The following is a 19,523-nucleotide window of genomic DNA, read 5'->3' as shown; positions in this document are numbered from 1 at the left end:
AGAGTCTGCTTACCCAGCCTCTCTGTTCCCAGAGGGACCTCCCTGCCCTGACCCTCTAGTCGTCCATCTGTTCATCTGTCCATGCATCAGCCAGGCCTGTGCTGGGGCTCTGGACTTAGACAAGAAGGAAAAGGCAGAAGGGCTTCAGATTCCACTGGGGAAGTGAGGCTGGCAGAGGGAAGACATGGGAGAATTCCCAGGGTGCTGTCCAGGAAGCTGGGACAGACGTTGAGGGCCACAGGGGGTTGGTCGGTGTGGGCAGGTGGTCAAGGAGGGCAGGAGGACAGTGCCCATTGCTTCACTTCTCTCCCTCCCTGGCTGCTCCTGGAGGCTACCATCAGAGGTCTGATGTGTAGTTCTATGTCCCCTGTGCCCCCCTGGGAAGAGGCTCAGTGCTTGCCTAATGCAACTGATGGAGGTAGGAGAGGCCACCAAGCTCCTGCCTCTCCTCACCACTCACCAAACGACCAAGCTGCTTTCTTTTCTACAAAGATGGTCCTTCTCCTACAGGGACTAGCATGGCAATCCCAAGGAAACAGTGATCCAGGTGAAGTACAAAGGGAGGCCAGAGAAAGTCACAGCTCAGGGGCAAATGCGGCTCATCAGCTCACTTTGAATCTTACTCAAAGCTTGGGGGAAATATATTTCTATTGAAACAAGCATGAATCTTACTACAAGTTGAGTGATATTTCACATGAATTTTGGAAAATGAAACACACCTTCAGGGAAAATTTGCCCACTTGTTACCCAAGAAGTATCAAGTAGAATTAGCAAGAAGAAGTTATTTCTACTCAAAGGTAGAAATAAATTTGCCAGATTGAATAAACAAGAAGAAAGAACTAAAATGGGAAGTTCTTGTATTGAGAAATAGGGGTGTTGTTACAGCTCCTATGTCTGAGCCACATCAGGATCAATCTGAGGGCCCCCTTCCCCTTCTTGCCCTCCTGGGAGCACATATGCTCCTTCTGGAGATAGGGCCCTGGCCCCAGGTAGGGTGTGCAGATGAGTGGAGGCAGCTACATGCTGGGATCTCCTCTGTTCCAGGATAACCAGGACACTCTGCTGGAGGTACAAAGGAGCCAGGCCCTGGACAAGGCAACAGTCAACATCCAGAGAGTCGTACGAGGCTACAAATGGAGGTGCTGGCTCTCCCCAACCCCCTCCCAAACCACACACCCACATCTATTCATGGGCTTGTCTGCCACATATATATATCCTCTTTGGTGAAACATCTGTGCTTATTGTTTGCCCAGTTTCTGATTGGATTCTTTGTTGAGTTTTGAGAATTACTTATGTATTCCAGATACTAGTCCTTCTTGGATGTGTGGTTTGTAAATATCTCCTCCCAGTCTATAGTTTTTCCTTAAGTTCTCTTAAGAGGGTTTTTGCAGGGCAAAATTTTTGGTTTTGGTGGAGTCCAGTTTATCCAATTTCCCTTCAGGGAGCATGCTTTTGGTGTCACATCTAAGATCTTTGCCTGAAGGTTTTCTCCAGTCTTTTTTCTAGAAGGTTCTATGTTTTGCAGTTTGCATTTAGGTCTATTTTCATTTTGAGTTAAATCTTGTCTAGCATGTGAGACTTAGGCTATGGTTCTTTTTAAAAAATTTTCCCCAGTGGATGTTGCTCCAGCATCATTCATTGGAAGTCCCATCCTTTTCTCAGTGAATTGATTTTACACTTGTGTCCAAAACCAGTTGGGCATATATGCAGATCTGTTTCTGCATTCTCTGTTTGGTTCCACTGATACATGTATCTGTTCCTCTGATGGTGCCACACTGTCTTGTTGACTGTAGTTACATAGTAAGTCTTCAAATAGACTGATTCCTAGTACCTTCTTTTTCAAAATTGTTTTAGCTGTTCTGGGTCCTTTGCCTTTCCATATACATCTTAGAAAGTCTTTATCTATACCTACAAAAAATTCTTGCTGGAATTTTGGTCGTAATTAATGTTATATATCAATTTGAGGAGAATTGACATCCCCCATGTTAAGTTCCCTAACCCGTGAATTCCGTTTATTTAGATCTTCTCTGATGTCTTTCACCAATGTTTTTTAGTTTCTGGTATACATGTTCTGTATGTGTTTTGTTTTTTTGAGACATTATAGATTGGGGTTTTTTTAGACATTATAAATGGTATTGTATTTTTAATTTTGGCATTGATATGTTCATGGCTAGTCTAAAAATATTATTGATTTGCATGTGTTGACTTTGTTTCCTACAACCACTTACTTTTTATGGATTTCTTGAAATTTTCTATGTAGATAATTACATTATCTGTGAATAGGGACAGTCTTACTTCCTCCTTTCCAATCTTATGTCTTTTATTTACTTTTCTGCTTTATTGCACTGGCCTGAACTTCCAGTATCATAAGAGTGGTAAGAGCAGACAACTTTGCTTTGTTTCAGATCTTGGGGGAAAGCACTCAGTCTTTAACCACTAAGTATAATGTTAGTTGTAGGTTTTTTGGTAAATGTCCTTTATCAACTTGAGGAAGTTTCCTGTTTGGGGGAGTTTTTCTCAGAAATGGGTATTGAATTTTATTTTTTAAAAAGTTTGTATTATTTGATATGATCATGTGATTTTTTTCTTGTTTAGCCTTTTAATATGGTGGATTACATTGATGAATTTTTGAATCTTGGACCAGCTTTTCATCCCTAGAGTAAGCCCTACATGGTCATAGTATATAGTTCTTTTTATATATTCCTGAATGCTATTTGCTAACATTTTGTTATGAATTTTTACATCTATATTTATGAGATCTATAGTTTTCCTTTTATTCTTATGTAATGTCTCTGTCTGGTTTGATATCAGAGTAACATTAACATCATAAAATCAATTAGTAGTGTTTCCTCCTCTTGTATTTCCTGGAAGAGATTGTGGGGAATTGATGTGAATTCTTTGAATGTTTGCTAGAATTCTCCAGTGGAACCATCTAGGCTTGGAGACTTCTTTCTGGGGAGTTTTTAATTATCAATTCCTTAATAGTTAAAGGGCAATCAAAAGTATCTATTTCATATTGAATGATTTGTGGTAATTTGTGCTTTTTGAGAAATTAGTCCATTTCATCTTAGTTGTCAAATTTATATGTATAGAGTTATTTGTAGTATTCTATAATTATCATTTCAATGTCTGCAGAATCTATGATGATACCCGTGTTTCATTCCTGATATTGACAATTTGTGTATTTTTTTCTTTGTTTTGCTAGACGTTTGTCAATTTTATTGATCTTTTCAAAGAACGAGCTTCTGATTTCATTGATTTTCTCTATTGCTTTTCTTTCTTTCTGTTTTCAATTACAATGATTTCTGCTCTTTATACTGTCTCTTTTCTTCTTCTACCTTCGGGTGTATTTTACTCTGTTTTTTTAGATTATTAAGGTGGGAACATAGATAATTGATTCAAAACCTTCCCTCTATTCTAGTGTAAAATGCTACAAATCTCAGCACTGCTTTAGTTATGTCTCATTCATTTTGATATATTGTTCTTTCATTTTTATTCAGTTCATTTTTAAAACAATTTCCTTTGAGACTTTCTTTTTGGCCCATGTGTTCACACTTAAAAGTATGTTGTTTAGTTTCTAAGTTTTTGGAGATTTTCCTGTTATCATACTATTATTGATAGCTAGTTTGATTCCATTGTGGTTAGAGAAACACTCTGTATGAGCTTAATTATTTTAATGTTGATATCTCCCTTATGGCTCAGGATATGAACTATAGTGTTATATATTCTAAGAGCACTTGAAAATGATACATATTCTGCTCTTTGGTGGAATGTTCTAAAAGTGTCAGATCTTTGTTGATAGTGATATTGAATTTTATATTCCTGCTAATTTGTTTCCTATTTGTTCTACCAATTATTGAGAAAGAGGTATTGAAGTCTCTAAGCATAACTGTGGATTTTCCTTTTTTTTTTTTTAAGATTTTATTTATTTTTTGACAGAGAGAGATCACAAATAGGCAGAGTGGCAGGGAGAGGGCAGGGGGAAGCAGGCTCCCTGCGGAGCAGAGAGCTGATCCCAGGACCCTGGGATCATGACCTGAGCCCAAGGCAGAGGCTTAACCCACTGAGCCACCCAGGTGCCCCAGATTTTCCCATTTTTCATTTTAGTTCCATCATGTTTTGCTTCATATATTTTTCAGCTGTGTTGTTTAGTACATAAACATTTAGGATTGCTATATCTTCTTAGTGGATTTATCGTTTTATCTTCATGCTATATCCCCCTTTATCTCTGGTTATTTTCTTCGCTCTGAAGTCCACTTTCTCTGATAATAATACAGCCACTCCTGTTTTATTTTGGTTACTATTTACAAAATGTCAACAGAGTTGATATATATTTTTCATCCTTTTACTTTCAACCTGTATTTCAATTGAGTTTCTCATAGAACAGCCCATTACTGCCAAGTGGTGATGGAAATCCAGGATTCCTCAGGGGTCTCCACTGACACAGGGCTCATTACTACTCATCAAGGGTGGCTTCCCACTCAGCGTTCTATGACATGACCCTGGCAAGGGCAGAAATCTAGGCTCCCTACTTGGTATTTTTTGGCGTAAGTGGGGCTGGGACCACAGTTGTTTTGTGGCTTTTCACTGGAGTAGAATGGTTTTTATTTAAAAGTTTTCTGTTTTGCTAAGTTGCCCCTTCCCTGATCCTTCTGGTAGAAAGAGAAGGCTTTCCTTGGGGCTTTTTGATCTGTCTCCATTGTCATTTCTGAATTACTGACTTCGTCAGCTCCTGCTCTGGGGAATATGAGGTAAAAAGAAAACCCAGGGAAGTTACCATTGTGTCACTCCTTGGATCTGAGATCCTTAACTGGCCTGCCTTCTTCTCTCCACATTTCAGTCTTCTTATATTTGTTTTATATAAATGTATAGGGTTTTTAGTTGTAGTCAGCAGGAGAAATAGGAAAAAGTATGTCTACTCCATCTTTCCAGAAGTGATCATCATTGATAATTGATAGTGTTCTTGTTCTTCTGGACAATACAATTAGATAAGAATAGTAAAGAAAAGATAAAAAAATTCTGGTTTTTCAACTTCAACTCTGTTGACATTTTGGATTCGATAAATCTTTGTTGTAGGGCTGTCCTGGGCATTATGGGATGTTTAGCATTCCTGGCCTCTACTCAGGAGATGCCAGGGGCACTCTCCTCCCCCAAGCCCCAGTCATAGCAAACCAAAATATCTTTAGACATTGCCAAATGAGCTGGGGGGGGGGGGGCAAAATCACCCCCATTTGAGAACCACTAGTGTAAGTATTAGAAAGGAAACAGATTATCTTTATTTTAGATAATTATTTACTTCAGCCTCATATTAGAATCACCTAGGGATATATTTATACTCTATGTGCCTGTATACCAAAAAATATTAGATAGATAGATAGATATTCTCCAGACCCATCAGCAAAGATTCTGACTTAATTAAACTGGGTAGGACCTAGACATCAATAAATATTGAAGTTCCCAGAAGGTTTTTAATATAGTTGAGATCTACTGTCTTAAGCCTAAGAAAATATCCTGAGAAATTATTAAAAGTGCTAAGGAAACTCAGATAAGTATGAGATAAAGGATACATCTATATGCACCAAGCTCACTTCCCCAGAGGTCAGGTTTCAGGTTACTCTCTCTGTATTCAGCCCCTTTCCACCCTACAGAAGGGTACCCAGGCTACCAGGGCCTGGGGGGGTGGGGGGGGTGGGGTTGCCTTCTTGCTTTGACCTGCCTCCAGAGAGGAGTCCTTGCCTGGGATTCTGACCTGGTTCCTAGCAGACACCTGGGCTACTGGCCAGAGTATCAGGAGAAGTCTGGCAATGAGTAAAAAGTTAGAAATGAGTTTTATCTGGGGTGCCTGGGTAGCTCAGTGGGTTAAAGCCTCTGCCTTTGGCTCAGGTCATGATCCCAGGGTCCTGGGATCGAGCCCCACATCGGGCTCTCTGCTTAGCAGGGAGCCTGCTTCCCTTCCTCTCTCTCTGCCTACTTGTGATCTCTCTCTGTCAAATAAATAAATAAAATCTTTAAAAAAAAAAAAAAGAAAGAAGTTTTATCCTTTCGTAGACCTTTGTAAAAAATGAGGGAAAATTTCCTGATTGCTCTAAAAAACTAGACTGTCCTAAGTCACAAATTTGAGTAGTTGGCAATATTTTAAGTTCTTAACATGTGTGTCTTTGGCTTATAAAGGCTTCTGGGAAAGAAATAATGTAAGTATTCATTTTCCCTGGCATTTCATTATCCCTCTTCCCTTCAAATCATTTTTCCCCTAAAGGCTTTGAAATGTCTGAGGTTGTTGCACGCATATTCCTGCATTTTTCCTTCTAGGAAGGAGTTCCTGAGGCAGAGGCAGGCAGCTGTGACCCTCCAGGCTGGATGGAGGGCCCACTACAACAGGCGGAACTTCAAGCAGGTGAGAGAACTCACTGGAGAGGCTGCTCCACTGAAAGTTTGTTCATGTGAATATGAGAGCTCAGGTAGGGAGGATCCGATCACTGACTCATTACAACAGACTTCAGATTGTTTCCTCAGCGCTCCACACACTCCCTGTTTAGTATCATTTCAGGTCACATGGTTTGTGGGCTTCAGTGTGTTCTCTTGAAGAATTTTGGGTGTCTCTAGAGCTAGAACGAGGTAGCCTGTTCTAAAATCACATCATGATTGTCTTTTCCCAATTTGCCGGCAGCAATGTAGGTTGATGGATTATTCTTTGTTTCGAGCTCTTCTAATTTTTTTCTTAGCCACAGTCACTGCTAGTGAGTGTCTGCTCAGCAAAAGAACCAGAGCAACCTTAACCACGCCCTACTGGGCCTCACCTGACCGCGTGACTTTGTCAAGGATATGACTGTGGTTGGGACATGCAGTGGTCACATCAACAAACCAGGGCCAGGAAACCAGGCTCAAGGAACCAGGACCAGATGAGCTATGAGAAGCTAGAGTTCTGTGGAGGAAAGTGAAGACCCCTGGTTACTGGACTGTGGAATGATGCTTTAGGGGCAGAGAAATACCAAGAGGAGCCTCTGAGGGTCCAGACAGGAGAGGCTGGAGGGCAGGGAACAGGGGAACAGCAACAAGATGCACATCTTAGCATTTTGAAATTTGACCCCAGGCCTGCCCATATACTGTCTCACAAAGCATGTAATGGCAGCTGACATGGATGGAAAAGCTACTTAGAACCATTGCTTTGCATGCATTGTTTTATTTCTTTTTAAACCAACCCCATATGTCAAGAAACTGAGGCATAGAGAGATTAAATAATTTTCCCAGGAGCACACAGCTAGTAAACAGTAGAGCTGGGGTTTGGATGCAGGTCTGTAGAACTTCCAAGCTTGGAGGATGAAGCATGACCCCACACACCCGGTACCCATTGGGTTGGTCTTTGAGAAGCCAGCAAGACTCTTCCAGGGGCTCAGGGACTACTGTGCACCAAAGCATGTTTGCAGCATAGAAATGGGTGTTTATCAATTTATTATTTCCTCTTAATTTTAAAGATCCCAGAGATTAGCTTAATGAAGCCAGCCATAGCGTCCACACAGGTACCCTAGCTTCTGACAATTTGGCTGGACTTAGCTTTAGGTGTGATAAGCAAGTCCCCTTGGAATTCCATTACTCATGTGACCTCCAAACCAATTCTGTAATCACTGACCACCAGAAGAGCACTTTATTATCTATGCCGTTTAACAATACTTAGTTAACACTTATTTCCATGCCAAGGACTGTTCTAAGTGCTTTGCAAGTAATAACTCATTTAATATGCTTATGCTTGTAGGTGCATAAAATTTTAGCACTAACCTTTTGCCAAAAAGCAGATAACTGTGAAGTTTATCTGTAAGGTCTCCTGGGGCATATGACTTGCCTCTTTTTCTCTCTGTCTCTTGGGGAAGGCCTTCTCCCTGCTCTTTGCCCTGCTGGGCCCAGGACTCCTTTTTGAGCATCTGTCCCTCTTGTGTCCACAGATCCTCCTGGGTTTTGAGCGCCTGCAGGCCATTGCCCGGAGCCAGCTGCTAGCAAAGCAGTACCAGACCATGCGGCAGAGGATGGTCCAGCTGCAGGCGCTGTTCAGGGGCTACCTTGTGCGCCAGCAAGTCCAGGCCAAGAGGAGGGCAGTGGTGGTCATACAGGCGCATGCCAGGGGTATGGCTGCCCGGCGGAACTTCTGGCAGCAGAAAGCCAATGTAGGTAACCGGTGCACTCTTAGGCCGGTGAGGGCTGACTGGGGCCCATAGCAGGAGGCAGTCAGGAGGGATGAACATTGAGCTCTCACCAGACACTCCTATCCCCTCCATGTCTAGAGTTATTGCCACAGCAGGTCCTCACGCCATTTGGGACACCTAGGTCACCCCCAGGAGCATGTAGGATTGGCATAGAAAAGGCATCATGTCAGCAGGATGGTCTTATACCTGGAACCTGGTGCTCGCTTCGGCAACACATATAATAATATACCTGGAACCTGGAAATTGAGACCCTTGGTCTCCTCCTTTTAGCCCTGGGGACAGTTTCTCAGCAGGACTGGTCCCTCCCTGAATGACACTGGAAACCAGGGCCAGATGAGCTATAGGTGACCACAGCTCCGTGGAGGAGGGCAAAGACCCCTGGGTGACTGGGCCATGGCATGACACTTCTGGGTTAGAAAAATTCCAAGAGGGGCCTTGGAGTGTCTGGGCAGGAGAGGTTGATGGGCAGGGAGCTGGGGAGCGGCACAAGGTGCACATCCCTGCCTTTTGAAATTTCACCCTTGAGATCCCCTTTCCTCCAATGGGCACCTGAGAGTCAATCTCTTTCCTCAGTACTTGCTCATTTGGAAACTGTGATAAGGAAAAGGCTAGGATGAAGTCTACGCCTGCTCTAGAGATGAAAGTTGGGACTGCTGAGCACATTACTAGTGCATGCAGTGGTCAGGACAAGTAAGACAGCGGACCCTCAGACATGTGCACAGCAGGCTTCCGCTCCCATGTAGTGCCAGACACACCACAGATCAGCCTCACCTGTGCGTTAGTTAGTACAGGCCCAGGGATCTGTCCTAGTGGAGCCTTGAATGAAGGGACCAGGTGGGAAGCTAGGTTCTAGGGGCCCCTAGGGCTTGAGGCAATAGCTCAGGGACCATTTCAGGCAGCCTTCCTTCTCTGGACCTCTGATTCTCATGGGAAACAAAAAGCCCAGGGTGGTTCATCTCTAGTCATACTAGCTATTAAATTCTAGGATTTTAGAGGAAAACTTACTGATTTGAACAAATGACGTCAGGAGGAGGTCAGTGAGGTGCTTGCATCTGCTGGCCCTATGGTGACCTTGCTCCATGGGGTGTATGCACAGGGGCCTCTGGTCATCCCAGCTGAAGAGCAGAAGAGCCCAAGTGCTCTCCCCACCAGGAAGCAGAAGTCAATCTATGACACCATCACAGACACGGAGATGGTGGAGCAAGTGTTCGGTTTCCTCCCTTCCATGATCGGTGGGCAGGAGGGCCCAGCCCCACAGCGCTTTGAGGTAAGATGGGCCCTGTCGTTCAGGGGTCCGGCCTGGCAGGGGATGCGAGGATGCTGCTCAGTCCCTGACTGCAGTCAGCCTCCAGGCTCATGGAGAAGCCAAGACTCAGCTAGGGGAACTGGCAGAAGACACAGTGAAGTGTGTTCTGCAGGCCTGGTGACCAAGCAAAGAAAAGGGGAGCATGAGTTTCTGTGTGAAGACCCTTCCAAATTAAGCAGGTTTCTTACCTAGGAGACTTCCTAGAACCTTTAACATGCAAATGCTTTGGGGCTTTCAACCAGGCAGTATCTCCCACCCTGTATTCGACCCCCTCTCTCAGAGCACCCTGCAGCTGCTGCTCTGCAGACTGTGACCTGGGGGCTGATGAACACTGAAAACTAATGAGCACTGACAGCGGTGTGTGGGGCAGGGGAGGGGCGGAGGGGAGAAGGGAGGCCAGGAGGGGAGCAGGTCCCCTGAGCTCTTGCCATACTCAGCTCTGGGCCCTGAGACCCAGTGAACTAGGTACCCCCACCACTGCCCCTCCAGGTGCTCATGCCTTTCCCCTAAGCATGTACACACACACACACACACACACACACACACATACCAGGCTGCACAGTCGGGGCAGCTGAGACCACTTCTGCAGGAGGAGAAGCCCACCAGGGGCCCACTGACGATGTGAGGTGGTAGAAAAGGTCTCAGACACGGGGGAGGAGTGGTTCCTGCTGTACCCAGCCTATACTCAGACAGAACTAGCTTGGGGCTCCCTGGCCTCCAGAGAGGCACACCCTGCCAGCTAGCATCTGAAAGGACAGCTGACCTCTGGCCTTCCCCCTCACTGGCACACAGGACTTGGAAACGGAGACCCAGAAGCTGCCCGAGGTTGACCTGGACGCAGTCCCCATGGTAGAGGAACCGGAGGACGATACGGACAGCCTGGCCGAATACACCTTTCCCAAGTTTGCTGCAACCTACTTCCAGAAATCAGCCAGCCACACACACATCCGGCAGCCCCTCCGATACCCGCTGCTCTACCACGAGGATGATGCCGACTGCTCGGTACCCAGTGGCTCTCTGGTTTCTAGTGGCTCAGGCCACCCCCTGCTTTGGAGGCAATGAGGAAGGGGAGGGGGCACCGTGGGCCCTTCATTCTAGCCGAGCCCTCTGTCTCCCTTCCCGCAGGCAGCCTTAGCCGTGTGGAGCATCATCCTGAGGTTCATGGGGGACCTTCCGGAGCCAGTGCTTTTCTCCAGGAACAGCCTGCGTGGGGGCTCAGTGATGCGGCAGATCCATGACACCCTGGGCAAAGAGAACAACACCCAGTCTCCACAGCTCCATGTATCCACACAGGTGCGAGGTGCGAGGTGCAAGGGGGCGGGGCAGGGCAGAGCCCAGGTGACTCCCTGGCCCCAGGCCCCATGGAAGCTGCTCTGGAAGTGGGCAAGACATGGAGTGAGTGTCAACCACTGAACCCTTGACTTGAGCTCAGGACCTCCTGAGCATGATGCCCAGGAGTCCTGAGTGATACAGTCTATACTGAAAAGGGCCATCCAGGCTCTGGGTCTTGGGTTTGATGTGAACAGAGTTCAAACACACAGAGCAGTGGTAACAACTGGTGGTGTTACTGATGGACAGCGTGCTGTCTGCCAGTTGTTCCTCTTCAGTTAATCCCCAGGGGAGCCAACCCTATGATGTAGGGATTAGTGAGTTTATTACAGCGAAAGAAACAAAGAAGTGAAGAGACTTGTGCCCAGATCACAGTGAGTATGTGTGACAGAACTGGGCTTTGAATCCATTTTAGTGAATTCAAAGACCAAGTTCTTGAACTGTGGTCTATCTTGCCCTCTGATGGAAGGGTCATTCACATCCACTTTTGGTCAGAAGTCCTTCCCAAGGCCTCAGTTGCATGATGTAATCTTAATGGAACTTACCAATAGTTCAAAGGAATTACACAGCAGTGACAGCACTGGGACCCGCCAGCAGCAGGAGCCCCAGGACGGCCTATAATTCTGACAGCAGTTCCAGTGTGTGCGGGTTTTCCCCACACCAAGCAATTCTCCAGCCCCAGCGGGGTGTGCCACAGTTCCACTCAACTGGGATGCTATTGGCCTGAGGCAGTGTCAGATCCTGGATTAAGGGTTCAGTCCTGCAAGACCACCCCCATCTTCAGATACCAGTCGCAAGTCTGGGTTGCCACCTGTGCTTCTGACCCACACGCTACAAGTCAGGGGTTCCCATGACCCCCTTTTTGGGTTTGATTAATTTGTTAAAGCAACTCACAGAATTCAAGGAAATACTTTAATTACTAGATTATCAGTTTATTATAGAAGGACATAACCCAAGAACAACGAGATGGAAAAGATGAATAGGGCAAAGATTGGGCAGAGGGTGGAGCTTGGATGCTCTCTCCCAGCTTTCCACTCTCCCCAAATTCCCACGTGTTTACCAACCCAAAGCTCTCTGAATTCATCCTTTTGGGTTTTTAAGGAGGCTTTATTACTAAGAGGCATGAAGAATAAATCATTGGCTCCTGGTGATCAAACTCAATCACCAGCCCCTCAGCACTCCCCAAAGGTGGAGGTGGGAGGGAGGGGACAGAAAGTTCCAGTCCCCCAATCACAGTGTTGGTTCAACTGACCACCAACCCCCATCCTTTGGTGTTTAGAAAAGTTGGTCCATTAACGTAACAAAGATGCCTTTGTTGCAGGAAATACCAAGGGTTTCAGGAGCTCCACCCAGGAATGGGGATGACGAACAAATACATATTTCTTACTGTAAATCATGATATCACAGCTCTCCATACATCCAGTGTCTGGGATTCTGCTCAGACATCTGCAGGGTCTTGTGTGCAAACTAAGTGCACAGAAATCCAGGGGAGTCTGCAGCTTGAGATCACGTGGTCAAACCTGGTCCAGGAGTTACACGGGAAGTTGCCCAAGTTAAGCCCTGATCTCTACAAGCATTGGCTTTGCAGAGCATGTTAATTATCTGTTGCTGGGTAACAAATAACTCCCCCCAAATTTAGCAGCTTAAAACAGTACACATATATTATCTCACACAGTTTCTGAGGGTCAAGAGCAGTTTAGCTGGTTCATCTTAGCTAGTGGTCTGCCATGAGATTGCAGTCAGGACTGCTGTCATTCGAGGCTGGACAGGAGCTCCAGCATCCACTTCCAAGATGGCTTCCTAACACAACTGCTGGCAGGAGGCCTCAGGTCCTTGTCACACGGGCCTGCCCACAGGGCTGCCCCAGTGTTCTCACGATAGGACTTTCCCAGCCTAAGAGATCTAAGGAAACTGCAGTGCCTAATCTCATAATTCACATACTGTGGTGGGTGGGACTACAAGGGGGTGTTAATCACTGGGGGCCATTCAGGAAAGGGACCCTGGGTGGTAGTCCATCCACTCTGCACCTCTGGACAGTGAGCACAGTGGGAAGCAGAATGGACCTCCCAGGAGTGACGTACCAAGTTTTTCTTCCTATGCACATTTATTAAGCACCTGTTCTGTGCCTCCCACAGGAGCAGTCAGCCAAGCCAGCCTTGCCCACCCTCACCTGATAGCTAGTGTGTTTCGCTGCCCATCCCTGTGTAGCAAACCAGTTCTACCCCAACCCCCACTGATCTCAACCCAAGCCTAGTCCCACACTGAGCTCTAATTTTGGCAGAAACTTCCCATGATGCCCTCAGGACAAGGTGGGACTCGTGATCCTCTGGCAGAGCCCCCACCTTGCAATGGGCAGAGGGTATTCCAAATCATCCATGAAATTTTCACTGAGCATGACCATGCCCTAGGGCCATCCTGGACACCTGGGCTCAAACCCAGCCCTACCTTGGAGGGCTTTACTGGTATGGGCTTTGGAATCAGAATGGTGCGGAGCCCTCCCTGAGGGCCAGTTATGTGAGTAGATTTGTGTAGCCTCTCACCTCCCCTTGCCTCTGTTTCCTGACCCAGACGTGAAGAAGAGGGTGGGCATCTTTGTAAGTGTTACAAAGCTCAGCCAAGATGTAGAGGACTGCATGCAGTTTTGTAAACTGCACCAGGAAATGGCTGGGAAGGTGGACACTAACTCTGTCTAGGTGACGGTGGGGTTAGCAGCAGCATCAAAGTGCTGGCCTGGCACACCTTCCCTCAGGAACGGTCTCCTTCCACAGAGACCCAGCCGCAGGGACAGAGGGAGCAAGGACATCTCCTCCATGAAGCTAAAACGGTCCTCCAGGATCACAGGCCAGGTGAGCTCAGGGTAATGGGGCCTTAGTCTACTTCCAGCCCTGCTGTTGGCCTGCCACAGGATCCCAAGCTTTGGATTCCCTCCTTGTGCCTGCTTTCCTCTTTTGCAAATGGGGAGCATCAGAGCTCTCCTGACAGCCTCCTTTGGGTTTCAAGGTAACCAGCCAGCTGAATATTGGAGAGGAGGCATTTGAGCCTGATGGCCCCATCTCAGACAGACCCATGTCCAACTTGGAGAAGGTGCACTTCATCGTGGGCTGTGCTATCCTGCGACCCAACCTCAGGTCAGTCCCCATTCCCACCTCACCCCATTTAGAACACCAGACCCCACAGGGCCGCAGCTTCCTCCTCTGCCTGCCTTCTAAGACACCCTTTCCTCTCCCTGCTCCCTGGCCTGGGGCCTGCAGCCTAGGTCTGAGTGCAATAGATATTATAACCATTAAGGGTTCTCTACTTGGTCTGTGTTAAAACTCATGAGTAAAAGCAAATTTTAGGAGAACAGAATTATCATGGAGTAGTGATTCATTTTATTTTATTTATTTATGTTTAAATATTTTATTTATTCACTTGACAGACAGAGATCACAAGTACGCAGAGAGGCAGGCAGAGAGAGAAGGAAGCAGGCTCCATGCTGAACAGAGAGCTTGATGCGGGGCTCCATCCCAGAACCCTGGGATCATGACCCGAATTGAAGGCAGAGGCTTTAACCCACTGAGCCACCCAGGTGCCCAGTGATTCATTTTATTTTTTTTTTTAAGATTTTATTTATTTATTTGACAGAGATCACAAGTAGGCAGAGGCAGGCAGAGAGAGAGAGATAGGGGGAAGCAGGCTCCCCGCCAAACAGAGAGCCCAATGTGGGGCTCTATCCCAGGACCCTGAGATCACGATCTGAGCTGAAGGCAGAGGCTTTAACCCACTGAGCCACCCAGGCGCCCCTGATTCATTTTATAATGGACTTTAATGCAGAGCCCTGTAAATAAATAAGTTGCCCATTTATATAATATATATATATATTGCTCTCTCTCTCTCTATATATATATTGCTCTCTCTCTCTCTCTCTCTATATATATATATATATATTGCTCTATAAGAATGTCTTTTCATATAAATTTTAAGAAATACATATACTGCTTTCAGATACAGACATATTTTAGGGGGTTATATATTTTGGGGTTTTTTTGTTGTTGTTTTTTTTTTTACCAAATTTGGGAAATTTTAGCCAATTTTTTCAGGTACTTTTTTCTGTTTTATTCTCTTTCTCTCTCTCTCTCTCTCTCTTTTCTTTTGAATTCCAATTAAACATATGTAAGACTCTTTGATATCATCCCTCGGGTCCCTAGGGGTCTTTCCCTTTTTCTTTTCTTTCCTCTTTGTTCTTTAGATTGAATAATTTCTATTGATCTATCTTCAGATTAACTGATATTTCTATTATCTACCCTCATCTGCTGTTATACCCAGGTAAAAAAAAACTTTTTAAATTTCAGATGTTATATATTTTTTAAGTTCTAGAGTTTGCACTTGGTTCTTTACATAGTTTCTGCTTCTCTGCCAAGATTTCCTGTTCATTCATTCACTATAAGCATAGTGCCCTTTGTGTCCTCAAGGAGTGACAATAGTTTTGAAACCTCTTCTGCTAAATCCAATATCTGGGTCATCTTGGGGTCAGTTTCCATTGACTGCCTTTCCTCTTGGGAATGGTCATATTTTTCTGTTTCCTCACACATCTAGTACTGGACTATTATTCCCTATCATATTACTTTTGGGTTGTATCGTAGACACTGAGGGTGATATGTTTAGAGACTCCGGAATCTGTTATGATCTTTCAAAGAGTGTTGACTTTTGTTTTGGCAGCCAATTAATTTGGCTGGATTCAAATTTTGTCTCCCGTAGTAAGTAGTAGATGGAATCCTTAGTCAGTTATTTTTGTCTTTGCTAAGATTCCTGGAGCCTGCCCTACATATGTGTAGATCAGGGGCCAGACAGAGATTTAGGAAGATTTTTATATGCAAAATTGAGAACTCTTCTTCTTTGGTTCTCTTCATTCCAGGATTTCCCTTCTCACTTTCAACTGCTGGGTTTGGGTACCCCAAACTCTGTCCTCTGGTTGTTCAAGCCAATAACGTTATAGGGTTCCTACCTCAATTTTAGCTGCCTATGTGACACCAACTCAGCAACCCTTCTAACTTAGTCCTATTGGTAGTTCTCTCATAGTTAATCCTCACTGGCCACCATACCCTCCAAGATGGCAGGCATGTATAAGCTGTGTCCAAATGTGATGCACTGTGGGTTCTTAAGATACCTCTAGAGGCACTTCCATACCATGCTGTCCTCTAGCTGGGGCTGACACTCTCAGTGAATCATTGAGACTTGCTCTCAAATCTAGCCCCTAATTGAACATACCATAACCTCTTAGTGCTTGGATCTTCTGGAATGATAGGCTGCCTGCTTGTGTGGGATCCCATCAAGATCCCTGAGCCCCAACTTCTTCTATAGCATCCTCTTATTAAAATAAGAAGGAAGCCCTTCTTATTAATAGGAAGCCCGTCCATGCTTGCTGCACCAAACATAACTCCCAGCTCCTGTCTCTTCTCTCTCCCATCAGGAGTAGCTTAGAATTCTCCAGAAAGAAGCAGATGCTAGGTTCTTGGAGGCCCCCAACTTGTGTCTCTGTGGCATACATAAGTCAAGTACTCTTAAGAACTCTGCCATTGTGCCCCATTCTGGTACCCTGGGGTAGACCAAACATAACTCCCAGCTCCTGTCTCTTCTCTCTCCCAACAGGAGTAGCTTAGAATTCTCCAGAAAGAAGCAGATGCTAGGTTCATGGAGGCCCCCAACTTGTGTCTCTGTGGCATACATAAGTCAAGTACTCTTAAGAACTCTGCCATTGTGCCCCATTCCGGTACCCTGGGGTAGACCAATGGGATTCTGGGGTTAAGCATGCCTCAGATAGGGAGCAAAATGAATCTCCTCTCTGGCAGACAGCCCCATTTCTAGTAACTGTTTTCCTGGGGTCCCCCCAGCACCTCATCATGCGGAGGGAATAGAGATAGGCCAAAGATCTCTCTACTTCTATACCTTTCAAATTTTTCATCTTCTCTTATGCAGGAGATGGCAATAGCTAGACTGGTTCTGCCATCTTTGATAAATTCTACAAGAATGTATTTCTTTAGGATGTTGGGTATTATCATCTGTTTGTCCTTGACTCTAGGCTCTTAATCAAATTCCAAGACAAAGCAAATGCCCACTCCACATCTAGCCGCGCATTCAATAAATTTTTTTTCTTCAAGTTTTTACTTAAATTCCTTTAGTTAACCCTCTTTAATACCTATCACCCATCTAGCCCTTCCCCCCAACCACCTCCCCTCTACCAACATTCCATTTGTTCTCTCTAGTTAAGAGTCTGTTTTCTGGCTTGCCTTTCTTTTTCTTCTTTTCATCTGTTTTGTTTCTTAAATTCCACATATGAGTAAAATCATATGATATTTGTCTTTGACTACTTTATTTTGCTCAGCATAGTACTCTCTGGGTCCATTCATGTTGTTACAAATGGCAATAAGCATTTATTACGTACCTGCTCAGGGCCATGCCTTAGCCTGAGAGTTGAGGATGCAGAGATGAGGGCAACAGAGCTCTGTCCTCTGGGAGCTCACTCTTTAGTGGAGAGCATGGGAGAAGACAGAGCCCCACAATAGCTGCTTGTGCTGAGATGGGGGTCCAGTGAGAACACCAAGGACTAGTCATAATGCCCTCCTAGGCAGGGGTGGGAAGGAGGAAGTTGTTCACCAGACAAAGGGAGAAGGTGAACAGGGTCACAGAATCCTGAAACAGCCTGTGGGTTTGGAATTCCAAGTGATTTGTCACTGCTGGGGTATGGAGTTTGAATTCAATTCTAGGAGTAGTCAAGGAAAAGTTTTAAGAAAGAGAAGACCATGATCATATCTGAATTCCAGAAAGGTCTCCCTGGCAATGACATGGAGGGATAGAGCCTGGTAGTGGGAGGCCAGGAGAGGACTGCTGCAGAGGTCCCAAGAAAGCCCAGGGAGTAGGAGTGGAGAAACAGGGACAGAGAAAATATCCAGGAGGGGCGCCTGGGTGGCTCAGTGGGTTAAGCCACTGCCTTCGGCTCAGGTCGTGATCTCAGGGTCCTGGGATCGAGTCCCACGTCGGGCTCTCTGCTTGGCAGGGAGCCTGCTTCCCTCTCTCTCTCTCTCTGCCTGCCTCTCCATCTACTTGTGATTTCTCTCTGTCAAGTAAATAAATAAAATCTTTAAAAAAAAAATATCCAGGAGACAGATGGTAGGTGGCTGGCTGATGGGAGGAGTCACAAGGCCTTCTAGACTTCCAATTTGAGTGAAGTGTTTTGCTGGTGGTACCTGTAGTGACTGTAGAAAGAGGAGATGGCTAGAGCTGACTATATTGGCCCATGAGAACAGATGGTAAACGTCTTTTCTCAACTCTGTAGTGGCTTGAAATTGGCATTGGTGGGAATATTTACACCATAGAAATTGGCAAGTGCAATAAATCAGAGCTTTTTCCCTAGGAGAGTTTGTTGTTAAACATTTGCCATCATCACATCACTGAGTAATTAGGAAAAAGATGGCCGGTTGAAGGGGCTAACAGGACATTTGTATGAGATGATAGAGCTTGGCTTAGCAGGAAGGAACCAGGAAAGCCCCCTCTGCAAGAGAAGGTAGAAAGGCTCATGAGCCAGTGCGAATGGGAACTGGTCAGGAGGGGAGGCACTTCTCTCTGTAGTTGGAGGGATAGCTGCATTGGGGGTGGAGGAGGGACTGGGTCTCAGGGTGAAGGAGAAGGTTGGAAATGACAGGGAAGTTGGGGAAAGGAGCAGATTTGGCTGGGCGGGGCCACTGGGGGCAGAGCATGACTGGAGACCCCTGGGCACTCCATGTAGACACCCCCCGCCCAGGGCCAGGGTGTTGTGAGCAGGGTGGGTGAAGGAGGGAGCAAAGGCCTGAGGGGTGAGGTAAAAAATGAGGTCCAATGAGAGTGGGTGCATAGAGCCCAGGAAAAACACTGGAGGTGGCACAGTCCTAGGGAGATGACAGGGTCCAGGGTGGGCCGGGGATGTTTCAGTGGAGCCCAGAAAAGGCAGTTGGAGTTGAGGAGACTGGAGGTCGCCATGTGTCCATGACCCCACCCAGGGGCAATGAAGGAGCTGTGTGCCTAGGCACCTCTGTCTCCTTACTGGGAGCCAGTCCCCAGCCTGGCCTCCCAGGGGTGTGTGTCTTTCAGGGACGAGATTTACTGCCAGATCTGCAAGCAGCTGTCGGAGAACTCCAAAACAAGCAGCTTGGCCCGGGGCTGGATCCTGCTCAGCCTTTGCCTGGGCTGCTTCCCACCCTCCGAGAGGTTCTTGAAGGTGGGGAGGAACCAGGGCAGGGGCTGAAGGGGTTGGGTTACAGCATGCATAGCTTGGCCCGGGGCTCTGGAGCAGGTCCAGAAATCCCAGCCCTTTTTCTGCAGGCCAGGGTGGCAACTGTGCCTTCTAAGCCTCAGTTTTCCTGTCTTTAAAAGAAGACTCTGGACCTGGTTTCTTCCGACCCCCATTCAGGTCTGGGCTCAGGCCCCAAGACAGCTCTTCTGAGGAGACAGTGAGGTGGCTGGTGAAATATGCTTTGAAAAGACAGAAATGTCCCAGGGGTGGGCACCTACTGGGGACTACCTGCCATGTCTCTCTCCAGTCCTCAGAACTAAAACTGGAGGTGGGGTGTTGACAGGTGCTCCCAAGTAGCCTCAGGCCTCCCTCCTTGAATAGAGCTTTGGTTCTGATTGTAGGAGTAATATGTGGGAAATGCAACCAGTTTATAAAGAAAACAAAAGTC

The 19,523-nt window shown here is 46.1% G+C and overlaps 1 protein-coding gene across 1 annotated transcript in view; it reads left to right on the top strand.

The window, feature by feature from the left end:
• The window catches only part of MYO7B (myosin VIIB), an 81,204-nt gene that overhangs the window by 43,372 nt on the left and 18,309 nt on the right, over window positions 1–19,523 (top strand). The window contains exons 18-26 of the mRNA XM_059394550.1: window positions 1,045–1,139; window positions 6,310–6,394; window positions 7,938–8,156; window positions 9,292–9,462; window positions 10,294–10,503; window positions 10,627–10,794; window positions 13,599–13,676; window positions 13,831–13,958; window positions 18,934–19,060. Coding sequence (XP_059250533.1) covers window positions 1,045–1,139; window positions 6,310–6,394; window positions 7,938–8,156; window positions 9,292–9,462; window positions 10,294–10,503; window positions 10,627–10,794; window positions 13,599–13,676; window positions 13,831–13,958; window positions 18,934–19,060 — 1,281 coding nt within the window. The remainder of the gene's footprint in view (window positions 1–1,044; window positions 1,140–6,309; window positions 6,395–7,937; window positions 8,157–9,291; window positions 9,463–10,293; window positions 10,504–10,626; window positions 10,795–13,598; window positions 13,677–13,830; window positions 13,959–18,933; window positions 19,061–19,523) is intronic.

Source organism: Mustela nigripes, chromosome 3, assembly GCF_022355385.1.
Source record: "Mustela nigripes isolate SB6536 chromosome 3, MUSNIG.SB6536, whole genome shotgun sequence".
Classification (NCBI taxonomy): domain Eukaryota; kingdom Metazoa; phylum Chordata; class Mammalia; order Carnivora; family Mustelidae; genus Mustela; species Mustela nigripes.
The sequence above is the reverse complement of the archived record's forward strand: the minus strand, read 5'-3'. Positions and strand labels throughout refer to the sequence as shown.